Source organism: Periplaneta americana, chromosome 5 (genome assembly GCF_040183065.1).
Source record: "Periplaneta americana isolate PAMFEO1 chromosome 5, P.americana_PAMFEO1_priV1, whole genome shotgun sequence".
Lineage (NCBI taxonomy): Eukaryota > Metazoa > Arthropoda > Insecta > Blattodea > Blattidae > Periplaneta > Periplaneta americana.
The window spans coordinates 80,900,494-80,925,953 of NC_091121.1; the positions used below are offsets into that span (position 1 = coordinate 80,900,494).

The 25,460-nt window shown below is 35.4% G+C and overlaps 1 protein-coding gene across 1 annotated transcript in view; it reads left to right on the top strand.

Annotated features, from left to right (window-relative positions):
* AIMP3 (aaRS-interacting multifunctional protein 3) overlaps positions 1 to 17,382 on the top strand; it is a 30,552-nt gene extending 13,170 nt beyond the window's left edge. The window contains exon 4 of the mRNA XM_069826076.1: positions 13,876 to 17,382. Coding sequence (XP_069682177.1) covers positions 13,876 to 14,007 — 132 coding nt within the window. The 3' untranslated portion in view covers positions 14,008 to 17,382. The remainder of the gene's footprint in view (positions 1 to 13,875) is intronic.
* The last annotated feature ends 8,078 nt before the right edge of the window (positions 17,383 to 25,460 follow it).

The following is a 25,460-nucleotide window of genomic DNA, read 5'->3' on the forward strand; positions in this document are numbered from 1 at the left end:
CTGACACACCGGTGTTTCTGATATAACCTTGGCACTTGCGAATGTTATTAAATAAACCATAATTTTTTTAGATATGGGACTGAGATAAGAGCTTGAAATTATAGGAATTCAAACAGTAAGCTTTAGTGTGTTGATTACGTGCAAGTTAAATCTGTCTCAAAAAAATATAATGTGAAGTGCCACTACATGAAGAACTGAAGGAGGTTCAAGATACTGTACTGCTAGGAGATTATAAGAAGTTAAACAAGTAGGTATTTTCACTATGGGTTTGAAAACTTAAATTTAAGCTTGATTGAATTGTTTGCTAAGACAGGCAGAGAACACGTTCAGGTATTTTACTAAAGTTTCATGAAGCCGAGCATTACGTAAAATGCAATGATAATTATCTAATATTTGTCACACAAAGTGTTGTTTTATGTGCTCATTACTTGATTAATTTTTCTCTTTAATTTTTAATTTCGGAAAACATTTTTTTCGGCTTTTTTTCAGTAGGCCCTAGTATAGAGATCAATGCATAGAAAATACTTACAGTAGAGCATCTCGTTTAGGCAAAGTGAAAACGTAAACAAAGTGCAGGTAATGTGTGGGAGAGGACGAGCCGTACGATAAACACGAGTGATGCACAAGGTTTTAGTAACAACATTTATGGTAGAGCATTAATTGGAATTATATTCTCCAAAAACACACTAAACAAAATAACACAAATTGCATAATGTTATCATATACATATTAACAAACAAGCAATTTTAACTTTGAAATAATTCAATATAACAAATCAAATTTTGCTACTTATATGTCATTGCTTTCAAGGAGCATTTTTTATGGTCATGAATTTCATTCTCCATATGACTAAAATAATATCATCTTCTGTGGCCGAATTAACAAAACTACAGTATGGTCTGAAGTGGCAACACTATTTCCTAAACATAATTACAGTACTGTAGTTTTATTAATTTGGTCAGAGAAGACGGTGATATTATGTTAGTCATACAGAGAATGAAATTCATGACTAAAAAACGCTGCTGGAAAGCAACATCATATAAGTAGCAAAATTTGATTTGTTATATAGAATTATTATTAGAATTATTAAAAGAATGGTGCTATGGATCCAAGAATTCTTAAAAGGTAGAACCCAGAGAGGTAGAGTAGGTCATGAAATATCGGAAATTGGAAATATAAGTTCAGGGGTGCCACAGGGCAGCGCTCTGGGTCCATTACTCTTTATAATATACGTAAATGACCTATCCCAGAATATTACATCAAATGTGAGGCTATTTGCAGACGAATGCATTATCTATAGAAAGATTAGAAATAATTCAGATATAGATGCTATTCAAACAGACTTGAACAAAATTTATAACTGGGCGTTAATGCATAGGATGAAAATAAATGGTTCTAAAAGTAAATCTATAACATTTTGTAAAACTCGAGAGGAAACTAGTCTTAATTACGAATTAAGTGGTGTAATTCCGCAAGAACAATGTTGTAAATACCTAGGAGTGTATTTAAACTCCAAACTTTCTTGGGGAGAGCATGTTGATAATGTTACTGGTAAAGCATGAAGGGCACTTCACTTTATTATGAGAATCTTGAGAAAGGCTAGCCCCAAATCGAGAGAAATAGCATATCTAACGTTAGTGCGACTGTTAATGGAATACGGAACTACATGTTGGGATCCCTATAGAATATATCAGATAAATTTCTCAGAAGGCAGCTAAATTTGTTAAAGGTAAAAGAGAAGATGGAAACGATACAATAAAAGAACTTAAATGTTAAACTTTGGAAAACAGACGTAGGAAAACTAGAATAACATCATTGTATAGAGCACATCTAGGTCAGAAAGCATGGGTAGACATAACGGCTCGGTTAGAAAAGCCAACGTAACCTACTATGGTAGAAACGATCATGATTTTAAAATCAAATGTAGGAAACAGAAAACGGATGTAGGTAAATTCTCATTTTTAAATAGAACTATAAATGATTGGAATGACCTACCTGCAGCAGTCTTTGAGGGCTGTCCTTCCTTAAGGAGATTCAAGAATAACTTAAAAAGTTGTGTATAAAGTGCAAATTAAAATTAAGGTGACATTTTACATTTAATTTTTTAAGGTGACATGTATTTATTTAGCCTGACTAGTTACTTCCTTGGTTTGAATTGTAAATTATTTAAAAATAGCGTGTAAGAGGGCCTTAGACTAGAAATGTTTAGTTTAAATGTAGTTCTGTTTATAAGTATGCATAAGGGTGTAATCATTAGACTTATTTGAACTGTTGTATCAGTGAAGCGAGGTGAGTCAGTGAAGTTATGGTTTTCAGTGCAGTGAATAGTTCCGATCAGTGATAATTTATAGCGTCAATGAAATGTATTCTATAGTGTCAGTGAAATGCGTTATAGTGCCACTACAGTGAGTGAGATGAGAGTAAAGTGAAAGACTATTGAAACTTATGTAGGGCTTATACATAATTATGTAGGCTGTATTGTAAAATTAGGTATTTTATTTATGTTTTATTATTATTATGTTAAATTGTATTGTGTATTCTTATTGTATTGTGTATAAAATTGTATGTGTATTGTAAAATTGTATTGTGTATTGTAAATTTTATTGTGTATTGCTTATCATTTTATTGTGTATTGTTTATATTGTGTATACCACTGCCACAGGGTGCTTGCCCACTTGCAGTGTAAATAAATAAATACAATACATACATTTCAAGGTTACAATTGCTTGTTTGTTAAAATATGTATATGGTAACGTTATGCAATTTGTGTTCTTTTGTTTTGTATGTTTTTGGAAAATATAATTTCAATTAATGCTCCGCCATAAATGTTGTAACTAAAACCTTGTGCATCCCTCGTGTTTATCGTATGGCTCATCCTCTCCCCTACACGTTACCTGCACTTTGTTTACGTTTTCACTGTGCCTAAACCAGACGCTCTACTGTATTATTAAGTTAAAGCAGATGAAGGTAACGCAGGAAGAATGCTTCATGTCACATGTTTGTGTTGTTTAGATAATTCCCGATGTTATTATCTTACATAGACATGAAGCATTCTCTTCATTGGCAGTCAACTTTTCATTTCATGCATTAGGCATATGGTAGTGTTCATGCTAAGCCGCTAGATGGCAGCAACTTTTGCACTGAAAATGGACATAAAACATTTTCTTTGCTTGGTCTTCAGATTTATTTGACGTCTAATAGTTTCCTGCATGCACAGCAATTTATTTGATTTCTGGAATAACTATTATAAAATATTCCTGAATTTTGTACATTTAATACATCGACATTCTAAACATACATTAACTATTGAAGAAGAACTACAAGGAAATTTAAAGGAGAAGAAATGAGAAATACCTAACCAGAAGTTAAGAAATATTACTACAGTGTGATTCAGGAGGAATAATAAATATTTTAGTGGGTGATAGTATGGACTAAAAAGGTTCATATAAACATGTCTAATTTTCCATGGGTGTGGAGATATAGCTGTTTGAAAGTAAGGTCTTTTTGCATAAAAAGCATTACAGTTGGTATGAAGAAACGAAAAATGACTACGTACTATTGACTACATACAAATGAATAGTGCGTGTCGCTCTTCTGAGATCATTTGAGTGCAGCATTCTTCATAATGGGTGTAGAGAGACAGCTATTTGTAGTTCCCTTGGCTGCAAGGATAAGCATGTTCTTCCAGCATGACGAAGCTCTTGTATATTTTAGCCATCAGGTGTCACCACCTAAAGCTCACATTCTCTGAATGATAGCTCAGCCGTACTGGTCATGTGCATTGGCCACCAAGTTCCCCAGACTTTACTACTGTCGATTTTTGTCTGTGGGAGTGGATGAAAGGCGAAATGTAGAAAAAGTAAACACAAGGGATGAATTGGTCGCTGCTGCTATATAAGAACAACAAGACGATCTCAGAAGAGCAAGTGTTGCCAACAGCGGAAAAGTACATTAAACTGTTGAAATATATTGGTACTACTGCGTGTTCAGTTCAAAGTGTGTCATGGCTCGCTGTATTTCGTCATGTAGCTAGCTGATGAGCCTAGAGAATTCAATCTTCCTACACTTCCGCAGAGGCGTATTACCTATGTGCCAGAGAAGTTGCCTGGAAAGTACGGCGTTCATTCAGAAGAGTATTTACCGATACATACCGTAACCCCGGTAGTGGCAGGAATGTGAACTGTTTGGAAACACGTACTGAGGTGAGTTTTTTCCTTACTGTCGGGATATGGGGAGAGGGTTAAGACGATTACTTACGTACAGTATTTGTTGACATTAACTTCGACGGTCAACATGGACACGGAGCATTTGATTTGTTTTGAGGAATGTTGCCGTACGCAACCGATGATAACAAATACTCTGGGTACGACTTGCCCGCGCAAAACACAGTTCGAAAGAGGTTATGATAGCACACAGACCGCCATCTGTTGCTACGACGTTCAAGTTATACCGTACACGTTCTCAAGTTCAGATTGAACGCCTTGATTAATAGGCAACTTCTCTGACATAAAAGCTGAAACTCGCTTCAAATCGCTGACTCACAACAGTGACGTCATGACACACTTTGAAATGAACACCCAGTATAGTCGGCTTACTTCTAAAACCTCGTAAGTGTACAAATATTTTTTTACGCATAACAGTTGTTAGCTGGGGATATAAAAATAATGTTATTTTGCTTTCCTGTACAATTTAAATGCAATTACGAGGTTTTAAAGGTAAGACAACGCCATGTAAATAAGCAATAAATATAGGAGCATTAAATCATTTGTCCTTCCTTCTTGCCACTTGTAACGTTTGTTATACATATAACATTCAATCAGCCTGTATTTCCACACTCACTGAAAATTAGACACATGTATATATGAACTTTTTACCCAGAATAGTCTACACTATTATCACATAAACTATTTACTATTAATCCTGATTCACCCCGTATATACAAGAGTAGAAAAGATTAGAATAACATATATATGAAGAATGTGAGATTATAGCATACTAAAAGATGTAGACTAATGCAGTAGGAGATAAATGAAAGAAAAGTGTGCAACAAAATGTCATACCACAGCCTAGTATATACAGTCACGAAGTAGTAAATATGCATGCATAGATAGTTGCTAACCACTAGGATCGCTACTATCGCCTCATCACAGACAATGCGAAATAGTACCTGCAGTGTCTATTGTTCCTAGCACTCTCATCAACTCAAGCTTCATGACTATATACTAGACTGTATTTAAAACTCGTAACGAGTTACGTACGGAACACTCAGTGCGAAGACAGGCTTTCGCGACTTTCACTGTTATCTATTGAAAAGGTTCTATTGAACAAAATTCAAAGCCAAAGAAATTTTTACGATGACGTCATAGTAAATTTTACCCGAAAAGGAGAGAGGAGGATTCCGTTGATGTACACATGAAAGTGGTAACTGGTAAGTCTTGTTTTCGTTGTAATACGTATTACCTAACATATTTTTATATTCTTTCTGTTTATTATTAAATAGTGTCATGACAGTTGTATTAGTATTGCTGGTTCTCTCTGAAAAATGTCACCACTGGAATGTTTGTTGGAGTCCGAACTGCTGCTTTCTTTGTAGATATCGTACCTCAGCTGTATGGTAGATCTATATTCTGTCGATTTAGCCATAAAGGTTTAAGGTTCCAGTGAAGTTGGACTAGCGTGGCCTTTCATTCTCTCTCTCGAAAACGTACAGGCTGATACAATCGTCGTATCATCAATACCGTTTTGATACTATTATGACAATGATTATGATTATTGAAGTTGAGAGTGATGGTAGAATGGTGAAGGGAAACGAGAGAACCCCAAGAAAAACTCAGGGATCTTCGCTTTGTTCATCACGAATGAGACTCCACCATCAACGGTATTCGAACCCGGGTTCGCAGTCATAAGTCAGTGCTCTGCCAGTTGAGCTAATGTATGGCTTATTTAGCGTAAACACTCGAAATAACTTTTTCATATGTCTAGTCGACAATATCAGTTACCTTTGTCTTGTTACCACTCCCCTGATCAGAATTCCAACTTTGTAACAGTTCTATAACGTCGCCCGAGGGTCGGGCGTGGCGTCCCCTTGGGGGTGGGACGAGTAGATGGCCTTGACTGTTTAAGAAACAACATCATTGTGTTACATCAGTGCTGGAAGTGTTCCAGCCATTGATTTGATGCCTCCAGTTTACCTCTATTTCTTCTCTTCTTACAGCTTCCGTCATAGCATTGACCTGTCACCTCGATCCCTTTCTTGTGGTCATTAACTGAATTCCGTAGAGGCCGTTTGTCTGTTGTTTTATTATTTCAGCGTTCTTTGTGCCACTTACAAAGTTCTTATACTGGAGGTACTTGTTACTAAGTAGAAAAACGCTTGATTTGTTTTTTCGGTCTGCCAGTCGGGCATTTTGTTTTCTATTATGTTCTCATAGATTAGTAAGTAATGGATAAAACTGTTGGACTGTACTACTGTAATACCAGACGAATCAATAATACTATAGTAGTGGTAGTACAGAACGATCAGATTGGCTTCCTGTTGAGAACACGCGCATTAGATATGTTTGTATGGCCGGCGTGGACGATATCGTTATTACCGTAACTTCCCGCGTATTTTTACTCATCATTTTATTACACACAATTATATTTTTATTACATACTGAATATTAACCTGTGTTAGGCTTATGTCAATTGTTATCCAAAGTGATGTCTGTTTGCATTTACATATTCCCGACATCTTCTGATGGAACTGTAATTCAATCCTAAAAACCCCTAAATATAGAGTATAGGGCACATGAATAGCTCACACACTGTAGACGAACTTGGAGGCAATACATTATAACAACAGAAAATGGTAGCATTACGAAAATACTGAGAATTTTTGCTTGTGAGTAACAATAGGATGGGTACAGCGCCCATCGATGAAAAAGTTATTGATACTTCTCGCATATAAGTCATTTTTACTGCGAAGCGGTTTGACTGACAAGTACTACTCTCTCTCATTCTAACATAATCCTTTGATAAAGTGTTAGGCACAATTTTTAGTTAAACTTATTTGCAAAATGAAGAGTCCGTGAAACGTGTTAAAAGTGCATTCGTCGCTAATATTCCGTCTTCCACTCTCAAATTATAAATGGATCTCTTTGTACTAATCCGCCGAGGACAATTCACAGTAAAAGTAGTGGTAAAATTAACAGTAATTACTAGTGGAAATAGTACTGCTGTCGACAATAGTATTAGGCATATCAGTGCTAGAATTAGCAGCCGTAATAGTAAAACAGTTAAAGTAGTAGCAGTGTTGCCACTTTTGGCACAATTGTACGGATCTGGTACAATTTTAAGTGATCTGTATCCTGGTACGTGCAACTACTTTTATTGGTACAGGATATTTGAAAATCTACTTCCAAACCGACTGAGGTATGTTTTTATGATTAATACAGTATTTTGAATTAATATTTTTGTATAGTATGTTTTGAGTGAATAATTCTTAGTTTCGCCCAAAACAACTGCTACTTTCGTAGAATTCAATCAGCTATAACTCCTTAACGGTTGAAGTCGGACCTATATTCATATGACATTTTATGCTCAAAATTGTCTATAGAACTGATTCCTAAACCGCGGGTCAGTCGTGAAACATCCTGTATATTGCAACGCGACGATTCCAGTATATTTTGTCCAAACGTTTTGATTGCTTAATTTTTCTGTTCAGTAAGTTTATTTTTCCTCCGTTATTTTTGGAACATGTCTCCTGTATGAAGTAAACTAAAAGGTGAATTGCAATATTCACAGTTGCAAGAAGTAGTAAGTAATGTGTATGCAGGACCTATATTTATTACGAACAACATACGTACAAATTTAGATACCAGAGCGACAGATTTGTCAGAGAATAATGTTGCAAGAGTAATAAGTAGGGGGCGGATGTTGATGACCTAAAAATCTACTTAGATGATTAATAAAATACCCTTAAAACAATGGAAAAAATGACATAAAATTAAAAGAAAATGACATTTAAATACTATTCACCGTACTCGCACCACAACTTCTTAAAAATTAATCACCTTGTTTCAATGACTGCCCTTCAAATGTCGGAGAGAGGAGGCAACTTCCTGGAATTTGACTAAGATAAAGGAAAAGGGCATGCAACAAAATTAAAGTTTTAAGGGTAAATTTTAATGAGGCTTTATAATGTGTTTCAATCAGAGGTGGTCCATGTCAGTGCCTTCATTCTCCGTCTCCTCCTTCCGCTTTTCACTTTTGTTACCAGACCCAGTTGGGGAGTGTATATGACAAAAAAATTGTAGGCGCAGTGTGCATTCTTGCAATATTTGTGTAAAAAATACTGTCTGCTATAGTACATCCCTTCCGAACCATATTGGGGACACAACATCTTATTGTCCAGGAAACGGTGAAAGTTTCCCCCCTTCCAAACATAAATTCTAAAGACACCCTCGCACCGACAAAAGAACAGTAGCGGTCAAAGTCCTCACTTAAACTAAGCTATCGTCAAGCATTTTACATTACTTCTGTTGTGTGAGGTGAAGCCTTCAGTAAAATGAGGGATGCACTCTAGAGTTTGTTCCGAACTATAAAACTCAAACTTCACTGTTATTCACTTATTCAGTAGGTAATTACTGGTAGGCCTACTTCTGATCTGTTTGCTTAGAAAAAAATTTAACAGGCCTATGTGTAAAGAAGGAAGTAAAACACATTCAAAGTGATCTAAAAGTTTTCAAAATATTAAAAATGACCAAAAGATGCCGAAAAAAAATGTAAAAATGACCTATTAGTTCAAAAACGTCAAAAAATGCAATATAAGAAATTATTTTTTTTACGTTGATATCAACATAGAAAGGATTTCTATACTAATAGGCATCGTCCTAATGTGAAAAATAAGATGACTTTTCATCAATATCCGTCCCCTAGTAACATCTAGTAATAAGGAAACAAAGAACATCGACTCTCCAGTTTCCACCTCCTTTCCAACTTTACTTACTTACTGGCTTTTAAGGAACCCGGAGGTTCATTGCCGCCCTCACATAAGCCCGTTTCCGAGGCTTATTGTTACATGCTGTTACAAGTTGTTTTTTACGGTGATGGGTTTGTTAGCCCTTCGCCCAACCCCCACGACTGCTTATTCAATATATTCGCAGCTACACAAAGATAATCCCGGAAAAGTACTTCGGCTAACTTTAATGAGTGTAATGGTAGTGATGGTGGTAGTGAAGAATAAGTAACGGAAGAATACCAATAAACTGCTCCAACGCTCTTTTCTTGACCAGGCATTTTTCAAAGGCGTGTCATCTTCGCTTCAGGTTCTTTGCATCCATTACATATATTCTAACTGTGATCTAAATATTAAGTGTAGTGCAGAATTGTAAGCGATATATGAATTGAAGGTCCGTAATTACACTAATTGAATGTCTGCTTTCACAGAGCTTGTTTTTATAATATAGTCATTCGCTGTTATGATAATGGTTTTCCAAGTGGCCATAAGTGCCTTCTCATGATATAAATTGACGTCTTTTAATGAACAAGCACTTGCCGATGTCTTGGAATGCTGCACGTGGATCTCCTTGCTACGTTGGGTGTGGAGTTGTATTGTCTGGGAGTGGGCACGAATACATTAACATTCTCATCTTATTTTTCATACTTATAAATTGCTGCTTGTGTTCAAAACTGTTATTATCTTGGCTATTTTCAATATCATTATTCATCACAACTAACAGGTTTACATAAAAAGAACTCTTAACGTTTAAATTGTAATTATTTTAATATGTATATAGATCGGGACAGTCATACCACAGTCTAGTATATACAGTCACGAAGCTCAATACGTAGTAAATATGCATCCATAGTTAGTTGCTAACCACTAGGATCGCTACTATCATCACATTACAGACAATGCGAAATAGTACCTGCACAGTCTATTGTTCGTAGTACCCTCATAAACTCAAGCTTCGTGACTATATATATTAGACCAGCGGTGACCAAAACTCGAGCTGCAGTGATTACATGCGACAGAGAGCCTATGAAGTAAGGAGACGGAGGAAAGGTACTTGATATGAAAACTACATACAGTGGTGGTTCCTTTACTAACATCTTGATCAATCACGCGGATAAAAATCTCAAGCTTTGCTGTATCAGTAATGTCACTGCTGTCATCAAGAGCCAGTGAATAATATAGATTTTTCTTGTTTTTTTTTTTTTTTTTTTTTTTTTTTTTAACCTTCGTCTTGAATATAATCAGGAATTTTCTAAATTATTCTCTCGATACTTGGTCGAGAAATTCGTAGTTTTTCAAAATTAAAACTTCTTATGGACAAGTTATTTAAGCTATTTTAATCATTACTCTTTTGAGAAAATATTCTGTTCTATTAAAAGGCTTTAGAGCACGAGATATTTCAAACCCTATTAGATAGCTGACTTCCTTACATTTATTTATGTCATCTTTCTCTTCCTGGCTATGATTTAAGACATGTCAATTCCTGGCGTTTAACAGTTCGTTGGCACATAATATTGAATCAATTTTTTTTACAATATTATTATTATTAAATGAATAACTAATAAATAGTTATCCTCATCTAAAGATTAAGAAGATTAAAATTGAGATAAAACCTAATAATTTTATCCTTCTAGGGAGAAGATCTAAAAATATCAATATTCATGCACATACAGAAGAATTATAGAAAAACATACTTAGTGGTCAGTAATAATAATAATAATAATAATAATAATAATAATAATAATAATAATAATAATCTATACTAATAATAAATCTGTAGCCGAAATTTTTCTGGTAATTTTCGATTTTCCAAAAATAATTAGTCCTAACATATATAATTAACCACCCTGAAACCGAAAATCGCATTTTTGAAATTTTTGTTTGTATGTCTGTCTGCATTTTGTTACCTTTTCACGCGATAATGGCTGAACCGATTTATATATAAAAATTGGAATATAAATTAAGTTCGTTGTAACTTGGATTTTAGGCTACATGGCATTCAAAATACTTTATTTAAAAGGGGGTTATAAGGGGACCTGAATTAAATAAATCGAAATATCTCGCTTATTATTGATTTTTGTGAAATATGTTACATGACAAAAGTTTCTTTAAAAATGATTTCCGATAAGTTTCATTCTTTACAAAATTTTGATAGGACTGATATTTAATGAGATAAATTAGTTTTAAAATTAAAATAACGCCATCTAAGACTGTGCAATGAATTAAGAACAAATGATTTCGTCTATAAGGGGCCTTGGACAACAACAATCGAAACAGGGGCCTTGGACATCAACAATCGAAAGCTATTAAACATAGCCTACAGAGAAGGTTTCTGTGTTTGTATGAAGTGATATCAGAAGCTAAATTAACCGATTTGTATAATTAATTATTATTTCACCATTGGAAAGTGTAGTTTCTCTAGATGGACATAATGCTATAATGTTATTATAGTAACGTCTGAGTAAATCGAGGACAGGTAAGATTAAAGTAGCTTCTTATGCACAGAAAATTTGATAGGTTATTTTGTAATTCGTTTTCTGTATTTCTTAAAATAATATTTATGTACACTTATTTTAATCTCAGAGATTTAACGAACAACGAGAGTGTATTGATTTAGTATGCAGTAATAGTACGTTAGCTTAGCAATCCATTATTTTATAATTCAAATTTTAACTATGCTCAATTGAATCGTGTTAAAATATATAAAATATATATGCAATAAATGCCATGGAAAAAAAAATTGGGTAATGAGCGAAGCAGATTATCTTGCGCTGTTGTAAAAGTTGTTCCCTGGATCAAACGTCCTATTTTAATTATGTAATTACTTTATATTTATTTCTAACAGGTGCAGCGGAGCGCACGGGTACGGCTCGTAATAATAATAATACATTGTTCAGAATGGCAATTAATGTTTCTATATACTCCTAATTGAACCGTTGAGCAAAGTAAACATATTACATTTTGTCTGACAGAATAACAAAAAAATTCTCCTTCTCATTATTTACGAAACCACCTCTTACCGCTGGTAGAGACAGAGTTGTAGAGCAAACATGATACGCCACTGCTTAACTTCGGTACGTGAATGAAACACACAGCAATGTACAGGAAACTCCTTGTATCCGTTTGAATGTCTGTGATTACACGATGTAATCACCACACCCGCTTTGGTCACCGCTGTATTGGACTGTGGTCATACTTCACAAACATCCTTGCTACCGTAAAACTGGATAAACTTTATCGCTTTTAAAACATTCTCAGAAATTACATACTTAGATTTCTAATAAAAGTATAATAATAGTAACTTCCTATTTTTATTTATAAATCTCTACATTGTAACAGAATGGAGCGACGATCTTTATACACAAATACACACTCTCGCGTGTTTGTATCTATTATTGTGGAAAAGGTGTGATATTTGAAACATTTATTTAAAAGCAGGTCTGTATGATGTTTTTTTACAACATAGCTACTTGTATTTTAAAAACTTGTATTTTCGATAATGTTCGAATTTCTGTAACTTTTATTTGGGGCGTGTCTGGTAGCTCCAACCAGCCAACCACATCTCAGTGACGCAGTCTGTACTTCTCAAGCCATCCACGCTTCACATAAGGATATAGCTTTAATGTTGCTCTATGACAATGATATAGCCTCCTAAACCATAGGCCTATTTCTGGGTGTACCACTTTATGCGCTCACTGAGAAATTCAGCACATGAGAGCATTCATGGTAACGTTTTGGCTAACAGCAAAACATTAATTAATTCATTCATTCGTAGTGTTCTGCCCAAAGTCAGGTCTTTACTGCAAACCCAGCATTACCCAGTCTTTCCTATTTTCTGCCTTCTTCTTTGTCTCCTCATATGATCCACATATCTTAATTTCGTCTATCATCTGATAACTTCTTCTGCCCCAAACTCTTTTCCCGTTCACCATTCCTTCCAGTATATACAGTAGGCAGTTTCTTCTCAGCCAGTGACCCAACCAATTTCTTTTTCTCTTTCTGCTCAGTTTCAGCATCATTCTTTCTTCACCCACTCTTTCCAACACAATTTCATTTCTCATTCTGTCTGTCCACTTCACACACACCATTCTTCTCCATATCCACATTTCAAATGCGTCTATTCTTTTCTCTTCATTTTGTCGTAATGTTTATGTTTCTGCCCCATACAATGCCACACTCCACACAAAACACTTTACTAGTATCTTCCTCAGTTCTTTTTTCCAAAGGTCCGCAGATGATGTTCCTTTTTCTATTAAAAGCTTCCTTTGCCATTGCTAATCTCCTTTTGACTTCCTGGCAGCAGCTCATGTCACTGCTTATAGTACACCCTAAATATCTGAAGCTGACCACTTGCTCTACTACCTCATTTAGAATGAGCAAATTTACCTTCTTTACTTTTCTTTCTATGACCATGCTCTTCGTCTTGTGGCATTTATCTTCATTCCATACTGCTCACAGCTGTCATTTAGCTTCAGTATCCCTTAGTATCATTAAATTTCCTCTTCTGCTAACAACGCCATATCATCAGCAAATCTTATACACTTTATTCTTCTTTCTCCTACTTCATTTCTCCTATGTTCTGAAAACAGTTCTTCACTAACAGCAAAATATATCGGATATTATTTATAAAAATGTCATAATGATTTCAATTATTGAAAGAAAAAGTAAACAAATTGTCACTAGGCGATTCAAACGCTTCAATGGAGAACCACCACTGTCAAAAACCATCTCGCCATCAACAATTCCACCAGCAAGCACAATAAATCTTCAGGCTGTGATGCGTTAGGAACAAAGAAGAAGTAAACTTTTTTTTTCTTACATAACAGAAGTGAATGGTACGACGTTAATTAAAAGCATAATTTTTTGCTCTGTTTCAGATTGTATGTGTCCTAGCAAGTGCTCACAGTCTTCCGGCAGAGTCAATGCAGTTTCTGTTCTTATATAACGAAAGTGATTGGTATGACGTCGTTAAACATCCTTGTATCCGGGTGCGTGTGTTCTACATCTAGTGCTGCGAGTCCTTGAAGCTGGACCACAACTCCTCGACCTTGAATACGCAGGTGATGTTATGTGGGCAGTAGTCGTCTAGCCACTTCATAATTTTTTCGTGAATGACTGGCACGAATAAGGGATTGAAGTCAGTTTAAATTCAGGGACCGGACAACGACTTTTTGTATCAGTCGAAAGTACCAAAGATTCGTGTAAGCAATATTGTGAGATTTGTTGTAGTTGACGTATTACAAAACAATTAAGATACGTGAGATGTTTTTATATCACGTATAAAAGGTATAGGTACAGGTGAATAGGTTTCCTTTTCATTGCAAATCATGATCATGGAGCTGATATGTAACTTCTTGGATATTTCTGTATCGTGGTATGTTGAAAGACCCAAACATATCCCATTTGATTTTGTGATTTTCACCATATTTCTATTTCAGCGATGCTTACCATATGTACAGGCGTTGTCTTCCCCTCCCCGGCCACCCCCAATACACACACAGATAATAATTTACTTACTTAAAAATGGCTTTTAAGGAACCCGGAGGTTCATTGCCACCCCCACATAAGCCCGCCATTGGTCCCTATCCTGAGCAAGATTAATCCAGTCTCTACCATTATATCCCACCTCCCTCAAATCCATTTTAATATTATCCTCCCATCTACGTCTCGGCCTCTCCAAAGTTTTTTTTTCCCTCCGGCCTCCCAACTAACACTCTATGAGCATTTCTGGATTCGCCCATACGTGCTACATGCCCTGCCCATCTCAAACGTCTGGATTTAATGTTCCTAATTATGTAAGATGAAGAATACAATGCGTGCAGTTCTGCGTTGTGTAACTTTCTCCGTTCTGCTGTAACTTCATCCCTCTTAGCCCCAAATATTTCCTAAGAACCTTACTCTCAAACACCCTTAACCTCTGTTCCTCTCTGAAAGTGAGAGTCCAAGTTTCACAACCATACAGAAGAACCGGTAATATAGTTCTTTTAATAAATTCTAACTTTACCTTTTTTGAGAGCAGACTGGATTATATAAGCTTCTCAACCGAATAATAACAGGCATTTCCCATATTTATTCTGCGTTTAATTTCCTCCCGAGTGTCATTTATATTTGTTACTGTTGCTCCAAGATATTTGAATTTTTCCCCTCATCGAAGGATAAATGTCCAATTTTTATATTTCCGTTTCGTACAATATTCTGATCACGAGACATAATCATATACTTCGTCTTTTCGGAGTTTGCTTTCAAACCTATCGCTTTACCTGCTTCAAGTAAAATGTCCGTGTTTTCCTAATAGTTTGTGGATTTTCTCCTAACATATTCACGTCATCCGCATAGACAAGAAGCTGATGTAACCCGTTCACTTCCAAACCCTCTCTGTTATCCTGAACTTTCCTAATGACATATTACACAGATAATAATAGGTCTACTAATTGCAGGATTTCATATCCCAATGAAGATTATCAAAATACTTAAATAATATGTAATATCTTAATGGTTGCCGCATTTTCCTCTAGACTCAACTATCGCGACTTAAAACCTGGCATAGGGCGATGGATTTAAAAGAGCGATAAGAGGGATAAAAAATCCTAGCATCAATTCGTCCATGACGGAGTAAAACTGTAGGTCAGTGCCATAGATACTCTTCACGTACACGAGTTCTGGGTCACGCAGGAAAACCTATGGACCAACTGTTCCTCTTTCCGTCCAGTTTTCTTCCTTTGCGGACAGGTTCTTGAGGAAAAAGTCTCTACTGATACTGCAGTTGCCTTTGTAGGAAAACTTCTTAGTGTCCATGTATACCAGAGCTTATTTAGAGTACTACAGTCAACAAGTCGACCGCCATTATTATTTCGTTTCGACACGTCAGGGATAGGAATTAGAGTCCTGCAAAACCGGTTGTAACCGAAGAAACCCTACATAGCTCTACTGAAAGCTTGGCGGTATAGGCAGTATGCGAAGTACATCCGCTTGCGTACTGCCTCAGTATTCGGTTTAACGAGTATTCGAGTTGATTCGATCTCTCTGTGGGTGGACGGCTCTGGCGTATAAAAGGAAGATCACAGTGAACCATCCAGATATTATAGCTGCGGATCATCAAGAGGAACAAACAGCATGAAGCGTGAAACTACAGACGTTGTAAAGCGTAAATTACAGAAAAAAAAACTTACGGTATCCACAAATTACCAAGCTTGTAATTTTTGCTTACACTAGAAAACTGAATTATAATATTACAATAATGACACACTTAAAAACAGTAAACTCGATCAATAGTAAAACTAAAACAAAAACAACTTTATATCTTCTGAAACATACTAGCCTACAACCAATGCTTTTAGTATGTTTACTATGACTAGAGTCTAGCAATTAATTTTCGAGCAATCGAACTCTCAGTGAATTGTCAATCATCTGGCCACTGAAGGAAAGTCGAACCACAGCTATGACAGAAATACTATCTATGGCCCACTTTGACATGCTTGACCTAGGGAGACAGATCTGAGTTCGTTGACGTCTTACATCTGTAGTACAAGAAGAAAAAGCAGTGTGCAACTAGCGGCGATGTTGCCAGACTGCTGAAACTTCCAACTCAATTTTCTAATAACCGTACATTTAATCACAAAACGTAATATAGGTTTTCCATTCATTTAAGTGAACCTTATCGCCCCGTACAATCTGCAGGGTTATTTCACTTCTACCCTGTATATGAATAGCTACTGTTTTGGAGGAATGCATTTAGAGTTAATAATTATTTAATTTTATGTTTTGTGATTAATTGTAATTCTATTTTGTATTTATTTACTTATTATATCTCACATTATACATTATGCTTATTTGATTTTCTACATACTAAATTAGTGGAAAGATCACTAAACAACTCTAGCCTCTCTAGCAACACTTGTGAAACGAATATTGGCCATTCCATGAATAAGTGTTTCCACCGAGCGTAACTTTAGACTATTAAAACAGATTTATTAATACATAAACACAAGAAGTCAACTTTGATCATGTAGTCTATGATAATAGGCCCTAATAATAATTGTGAACATCAAATAGTTGATATTAGCACGTGTGTAATAAAATAGTCTTTTGAGTGACACTTGTTTTCTCTGAAGTAGATCTTTTCTATACAGAATGATTTGTTTCTAAACCTTGCTATTCTTTTGTTATTCGTAGTTTAGAAATGTGTAAATTATACTTATTTTGTACAGAACAACAACCATTGGGAGCCAAAGTAATCGTATTGTTCATTTATTTATCTGTTACCAGTCAAATTACTGCTAGTTCGAAATATAAAAATAAATGTATTAAAGCGTCAAATTATTTGAATTCCTATTTGAAGCAAACATATTTTTGTAATTCAACAAAATAAATATCCTTCAATATTATTACTTTGTATATTGATAAAATGTTAAAGAGTTATTGTATGATGAAATGTACCTGGTGTTATTTGCAGATCGTATTTTCTTCCTCCTTACCATTTCTTTCTGTGTGAGATTTGTGTTCTAAATAATTCGCGATCTTACATGAACTTATGTAATATCGATTATTGGGTTATACAAATCGAACAAGATTCAGTCAATATGTGACGAGAAAGAGTTACGACGTAATCAAATGATGAAGTTATGACGTATACTATTTAACACCGGTATAGAAAAACGCCAGCTATATAGCGTTTATTGGTAATAAAAATATACATGGCTTGTGCACGTCTTGTTATGTGAAAAACTATAACATTGTTTAACATATCTGTAAGCAACTTTCATTAGTAAAACCTGGTAAAACTCTAAAAGTTTAAAATATAAACGATACTTATAAAGTTACTGCAAGTTCAGAATAATAAAGAAAATATATGTGTTATAGTGTCGAATGAACTGTAAGAGTATTTGAAAAAAAAAAAAAAACTTTTTTTTTTTTTTTCAGTAAGACAACGTAAATTTTCTTGTTACTCCGGTTATGTACTCGAAAAACGTCAGTTTTATGTAAGTGCGCCTGATGTTCTGTCTACTCTGCAATACATCAGGCGTAACCGCTCGACAACCGGGTTTCCGGGCCGATGTTCATCCTAGCCGGTTGTAGCTCCTACCGGTCGAATCTAAACCGGTTGTGTGCGCAGTTTTGCAGGTCTCTAATGGGAATATTTCAAATAAAACTGAAAAAATTCAGCTGTAAGGAAAAAAAAAACTCTATAATGCATTATATATCTTTTCGGGAATTATTGTTAGTGAATAAATCTTAATAGTGTATAAAAGCTTAATTTAAATAATTGTTGTTGTTTAGTCAACTGTCCGAGGACAGGTCTCAACCTCACAAGTGATACCAACAAGGCACTACTTATGAGACAACTGGCGTAGGATGGCCAGTTCCTTTCCCCCTCCATTACATACATCGTCGATTAGCTACATATTACACTAATAATACTTCAGATGTATACAAAGAATTATTCTTCCTCTGACACATACTGTCAAATGAGATGTAGCCTACTGCCTGATAAAGTGATATAACATATCAGCCACATCCTCAGTCGGAGGTATTTAAATATTTATTACATGATAAATGCACTATTACATTTACAAGGCATTCATTCAAATTATTACAATCCTGTATCTCATGACAATAAAATTGAAAGATAAGCAGGAAAAAATTAAAGATAAACTAAATTAGAGAATGAGAAACATTTTACAAATGATGATAATAATAGGCTTAAAAACACGTAATAATAACAATAAGTCATAATCATAGTCATCATCTATCATGACTTAGGATGTGTGACTTGTTCCAGCCTCAGTTATCCAGAGGACGCCATTGATGTCTTCTGTCCTTTGGCTTGTTTGTGAGAATTAATTGTTGAATTATGTGTCTGTATATTTTCCGTACATGTTGCATCCAGTTTTGTATCTCTCATTTTTTCAATATTTTAAAATGTAATTTATTTATTTAGCTAGCAAGCAAAGTGAGTACAATTCAAAAGTATAGAACAAAAAAATGTTTCTAACCACTACCGTAAGAGCCAGGCTCGTGTACGGCGTGATCTTAGCCAATATTAAAACACAAAATTTACAAAGGCAGTTTACTAAATATACTAATTAACTTAATTCAGACCGACAACTAACACACAAGAGAAAATAGAGAGAGAGAGAGAGAGAGAGAAGACACATTTAATATAAATTGACGATCAGAAGCCAGGGACATTCAATAAAACATGAATATAGTCGACAGAAATGAAAAAAATAAAAAATGCACACGTTTGTTAATAGGCCTATTATATATCATGAATAATTTTATAAATTTCTTTTTTAAAAGGTTCAATTTTAAAATATTTCAAATTTGAAAAATAATTTTTAATTTTATTATAAAGTCTTGGGCCGAAACTAGCTCCATGTTTAAGTACTGCACTTGTATGACATTTAGGCTCAGTCAATGGGAAAGTAGACTTTTGTCTTCGAGTATGATATTCATATCGATTAGATTTATGTGGTAGTAAGATAGTAAACTATATTTACAAATTTCTTCAGTAGTTAATACTTTAAAATCTGTTGAAGCTACGTTTCATCTGATTGGTCACGTTGCATCTTGTAATGACATACTGGTCATCAGTCAAGCCAAGAATCGTGAAAGAGTTTCTATTTTATGAAGAAGAAAGGGTGTCATGTGCTGTTAGTGCCCGTAGAATTATTCGATCGTTTTTTTTAAACACAATCTACATTGCGAAGTACGTAAGTCATATTTTAGAACCTTTGTGTTTGACAAGAGATCGCGGATCATCAAACGGCAAAACTTGAGTAAGGAGGCGCTAGTAACCAACTAACCGATTTTTAAAATGATTCCGTTTATTCTTTCATAGTGTTCTGCCCAAGGGGAGGTCTTTCACTGCAAACCCAGCTTTCTCCAATCTTTTCTATTTTCTGCTTCCTCTTAGTCTCCGCATATGATCCATATATCTTAATGTCGTCTATCATCTGATATCTTCTTCTGCCCCAAACTCTTCTCCCGTTCACTCTTCTCAACCAGTGACCCAGCCAATTGCTTTTTCTCTTCCTGATCAGTTTCAGCATCACTCTTTCTTCACCCACTCTTTCCAACAAAGCCTCATTTCTTATTCTGTCTGTCCACTTCACACATTCCTTATCCACATTTCAAATGCTTCTATTCGCGTCTCTTCACTTCGTCGTTATGTCCATGTTTCTTCCCCATAAAATGCTACACTCCACACACAGTACTTCACTAGTCTCTTTAAAAATTACCTCTAATCGAATTTCACCCTAGGAATGCTGTAGATTTTGTTTTTAGAATGTTAAATACTGTACTATTATCAAACAAGAAGTTGTTCTACTGGCTCTCTCCTTTGTTGTCTCTATTGATTACATTAATTGTCGCAATACAAGGTTACGTCTCCTTGTATATTACACTTTCTTGTGCAAATTTTAATCGACTTCAGTTTAAAATAATTACGTCTCTGGATTGCATTGAAGAGAGTATAGAATTTTAAAAAGTGGTTAATGGCGGCAGAGGGATGACAATGTAGACCTTGACCTTCTGCCTCAGCGCCTTGGGGTAGAACAAAACGAGTGCAAACAACCAGTCTGCCTACACTATTGCGTCACCATTTTAAAAGTCACTAGTTGCTCTTTTATTATCGATGGCACTTCTTTCTTTACTTGAGATCATAAAAAATTCACTCCAAGTTTTTAAAAATATGTTTGTGCGTGTCCTACACGCATTAATGTAATATTGTAAAATTTTGACTTGTTCCACATCTTGAAGCTTCAATGCTAATGTAAGATTTATGGAATACAATAAGTGAAATAAAATGAAATTACAACGACTTTGTTTGAATTAAATGTTCTAAAATGTAATCATATTTTGCGCTTAAGAAAATAGCTTCAAGTATTTTCACTTTAATATACGAGTACAGCAGTTGGTATGGTATGGTTTATTGACATTGTTGGCTTTGAGCACGGAGTGGAAGCATCCAGGTTCCCCACGAACCAAGAAATTCAAGGTCGTAAAGTCGACTGGCAAAGTGATGGTTACTGTCTTCTGGGATCAGAAGGATGTGTTGCTGGTCGATTTCTTGGAGAAGGGAGCAACAATAAATGCAGGTGTATACGGTGCAACATTGGAATGTTTACGAGCTGCCATTAGACGTAAAACGTTCTGGACTGCTCTCAAAGAGTGTGCTACTCGTCTACGATAATGCTCAGCCACCCACTGCCAATGCCACTCAAGAACTGTTGCGATATTTTCGGTGGGAGACTTTAGAATATCCACCATACAGCCCTGTTCTCGCACCAAATGATTATCTCTTCCCGCCCTTGAAAGAACATCTTGGAGGGCACAGAGGCACAGATTCAAAAGTGACAAAAACGTCAAAACAGCGGTGAAACACTGGCTGAACACAAAGGACAACACATTTTACGAGAGTGGCAGCGACAAGCTCGTCCAAGGGTTAGACAAATGCCTTAAGGGAAGAGGATGGTATTTTTTGGTGAAAAATGAGTAAATTTTCAAAAACAATTTTTTTCCTTAAAATACTCTGTGATATGTGTAGAATACATTGTATAATATTTTGTGGGTATTTGTGCCCTTATCAGTTGTTGAGACGCCATTTTTAAACTTCCTGCGCTCTGGATTTTTAAATCACACCGCCCTTTTGTTTGTTGTTTCCGGAACTTCATTTTTTTTTTCAAAACCAAATTTTTCTTTAAAATACTCTGTGATGTGTGTGGAATACATTGTATAACATTGTGTGGGTATGTGTCCTTATTGGATGTTGAGACGCCATTTTTAAAGTTCCTGCGCTCTGGATTATTAAATCACACCCCCTTTGATTGCTGTTTCTGGAACTTTACTTTTTTCGCTACATAGCCAGACAAAAATCAATATAATTTTTGAACTATTAAAGATATATGAATGAAATTTAGAATGCACATTCTCTAGACTACTAGGAAACTTTTCTCTGTAACGGAATTTCCCTAATTGATTTCATTTTAAAAATAAGTATCTCTGTTTGCAAGAAAGAAAATAAAAAAATGTTATTAAATTTTAATTGTTTATTTTACAAATGTAGGAACTAATATCAAATTTCTGTTACAAACAGTTTGTGAAGCGTGCTTTTACAGATAAATTGTAACATAGTGTTTGAATTTATCTTTAAAAATGGCTTAGATATATCGAGTTTAGTAAAATCCTGCATTGGGTACATTTTTTTTTCAAATCTGCCTCCCAAATAATTTATTCAAAATATTTATATTTTGTTGAGTTGCTATAGCCATGAGCTCTCTACATACAAAAAATTAATATTTTACACCAAATAAGAAAAAAGTTTTAAAAATTACTATCCTCTCCCCTTAAGCGCCTTGTAAACTATGTCGAAAAAGAAAGTGTTAAACATAGAGCACAATGTGCAATGTTTTATGTACCAAATAAAACTTGAATATTAAAAAAAAATATGCCTTATAACCTTACTTTTGGGACGCCCTTGTATCTTTGAGAAGCAGCCATGCCATTTCAGTTACCATCATGGCGTGGACAGGCGAACATCGTGCATTTTGTTGTTGAGCATTTAAAAAAAAATGGTGACAATTTCGTACCCATTTTAGAGTAAGTCGACACGAAAGAATTCCTGATAAGAGAACCCTACTGATATGAGTGAGAAATGTCACATAAAAGGTTCAACTTCCAAACAGAAGTCGTCCGGTAGATGTCGCAACGTTCGCAGCAGTGACGCATGTTGTTATCACATCTCCACGACGTTCAGCCATAAAACATGCTCTGGTTTTGGGAATATCTGATCGTAGTGTCAGACAAATTTTACATCTAGACTTCAAGTTCCATCCCTACAAAGTTACATATGGTGATTCAGGAACTTCGGTAACATGACTGACTTAACCGCCAAGATGCAGACCATATTGGAAAATGTTCCAGGCGATACTGTTGTGCTCAGTAATGACTAAGCTTATTTTCATTTGTCGTGCTGCGTCAACAAACAAAGCATTGCATATTGGTCCACAGAAAATCGTCGAGAAATGTATCAGCGACCTCTCTACAGCGAGCGTGTTACTGTTTGATGTGCTGTTGCACTTATTTGAAATAATAGATCCAAGCTTTTTTGAGGAAGAAGGATGCACAGTCACTGTTTGAGGAATGTATAACTCGTGAGGACAAGCATTTGAATGATATTGCAGTCCAGTATATACAGTCACGAAGCTTGAGTTGTGAGGGTGCTAGGAACAATAGACTGTGCCGATACTATTTCGCATTGTCTGTAATGAGGCGATAGTAGCGATCCTAGTGGTTAGTAACTATCTATGGATGCATATTTACTACGTATTGAGCTTCGTGACTGTATATACTAGACTGTGACGATATTATCTTTAAAACAAAGTGATGCCAAAATGGCAAACATTCTTCTGGAAGATGGTAAAATAAAATTTTGAATAGGATCTATGTTGCTCTTCTTATTTATATTTCTAGTCGGGGAGATCATTCTGCCGGACCCTGTATGTAAGCATTAGGAAAATTTTTAGAAACAGAAATTAAAGTTTGTGTAGAATCCTGCCCCCCCCCCCCCAATATTTCAAATAAGTCGGCGCCTATGCAAGAGTAATTTAACCCTAACGGCGGTTGGTGAACCTCGTAATATTTAAACGACTGTATTAAAAATTAAATATTTGTTTGTTAGGAAAACACTTGTTATAATCAACTCTGCCAAATACAGTCCATATTAACTGTGATTGACCGAACTACATTCTTTACTGAAGGAGGGTAAGCACGATTAGTACCTATGACTACCGAAAGAGGGAAGAAGAGTATAAATAAGAAAATATACAGGGTGTAAGGGGTATAAGTGCCGTCTTTTTCACAGTCGTTGGGGATGGTCTACAGCAGTAGTGTCAGAGTTGTAAGCTCCAATACCAGTTGTGGAGCTAGATCGGAGCTTGAACTTGCTTATGTCTGTGGAAACACCGGAGCACGCAACCAGTCTAGTGGAGCGCTCCGCTCCGTTTAGTCCCTGTCTGACATCTCTGGTCTACAGGATCAAAAAATGTCCATACAGCATACGGTCAAAACTTCATGGTTTTCCCAGAAAAAAAAAATTTCTTTTCTTATTTTATTTGCGTTATACTGCTTATATCGTCAGTAAAATTACGAAAACAATTACATCAGTAGGCCTAGGTATATCTAGCAAAGAGTTAATATTAGTTTAAATAAATATTTGTGTGTTCTATTACGTTTTCGTGAAATTACATAAAAATGCATGCTTAAATTTGTTAATATTCTGGCGTGAGAGACGTGGCAACGTGTTCAACAGGCAGTATTCTGCACAGACGTGCGTACATGTCAGCTGAGTTCAAGCTCCCTGTCCAAAGGTCTACTGCCAAGCGGATGACAGTTCAGTACAGGGTATTCAGTAAACAACTTACAATGTCATTTACAGTTTAGGAATATCATAAGTTATTAATTTGTGGAGAAAGTCGTTGTAATTCAAGCGAGACAAGAAGGATGTACCGTCAACGTTTCCTGAAAGGTTACCTAATCGGCGAACTTTTATAGCAGTTTCTCAACGATTTTTAGAAACTAGAACTCTCTTACCCCGTTTCGAAAATCACACAACCAGAAATTTGTTTAAAAATTATACTGCTTTACGGAAGCGGGAGAAATTAAAATTTTGCATTGTTCGTGTGATTTTGTGCAGAAAATCATTATTGTTTATTTTTTAGACATACAATAAAAATGGAGCAATAGTGTTACCTACATAAAATCTAAATTGACCATAATGTTCTATTAATGAATTTTGGAAGTTTGTATTTGCTGCTCGTTTTATGTAAACAACAGTATTGACATGGTCCACTCCTGCATTAGAACAGAGCATCTGTACCGGTATGGCTGTACCCGCTTGAACTGTACTGTGTACTTATAAACCCCCTCCTCCCTATCCAACAACGTTGCAAAAGTCTATTATTGTAAACTTTAATAATTAGTTAAATTTTGCAATTAGAAAAAAATTCTTCCTTATGACATGAATAATCATCAGTTAAAATAATGACACTTATACCCCTTACATTCTGCATGAACTATCTTAATAAACTATGTATATTCTCATTTAGAGACATGAACACTTCGGCTTTTTCTTCTGGATCTTATGCCACTGCTTCTCTGATGCGTCTCTTGTGTGGTACAGTAGTATCACGGATGCTTCTAGAGTAGAAGGTCAGGGTCTTGCTGTCATTAGGAATTCACCATCAACCGTTTGTTAACTCTTGTAAATCTGTAGCGTATACAGTCGTATCTATGTAATTATTTCGAAAACGTTTCGTTTTGACAAGGACATAGTTATATCGTTATTAGATGCCTTAGCGTGGGAGACCCTTTAGTCTGCTTGAAAGGTCGTGAGTTCTATTGCAAATAGCGGCAACAAATACGTCGTTATACATTTGGGGCTACAGGATGTCTATTACAAAAG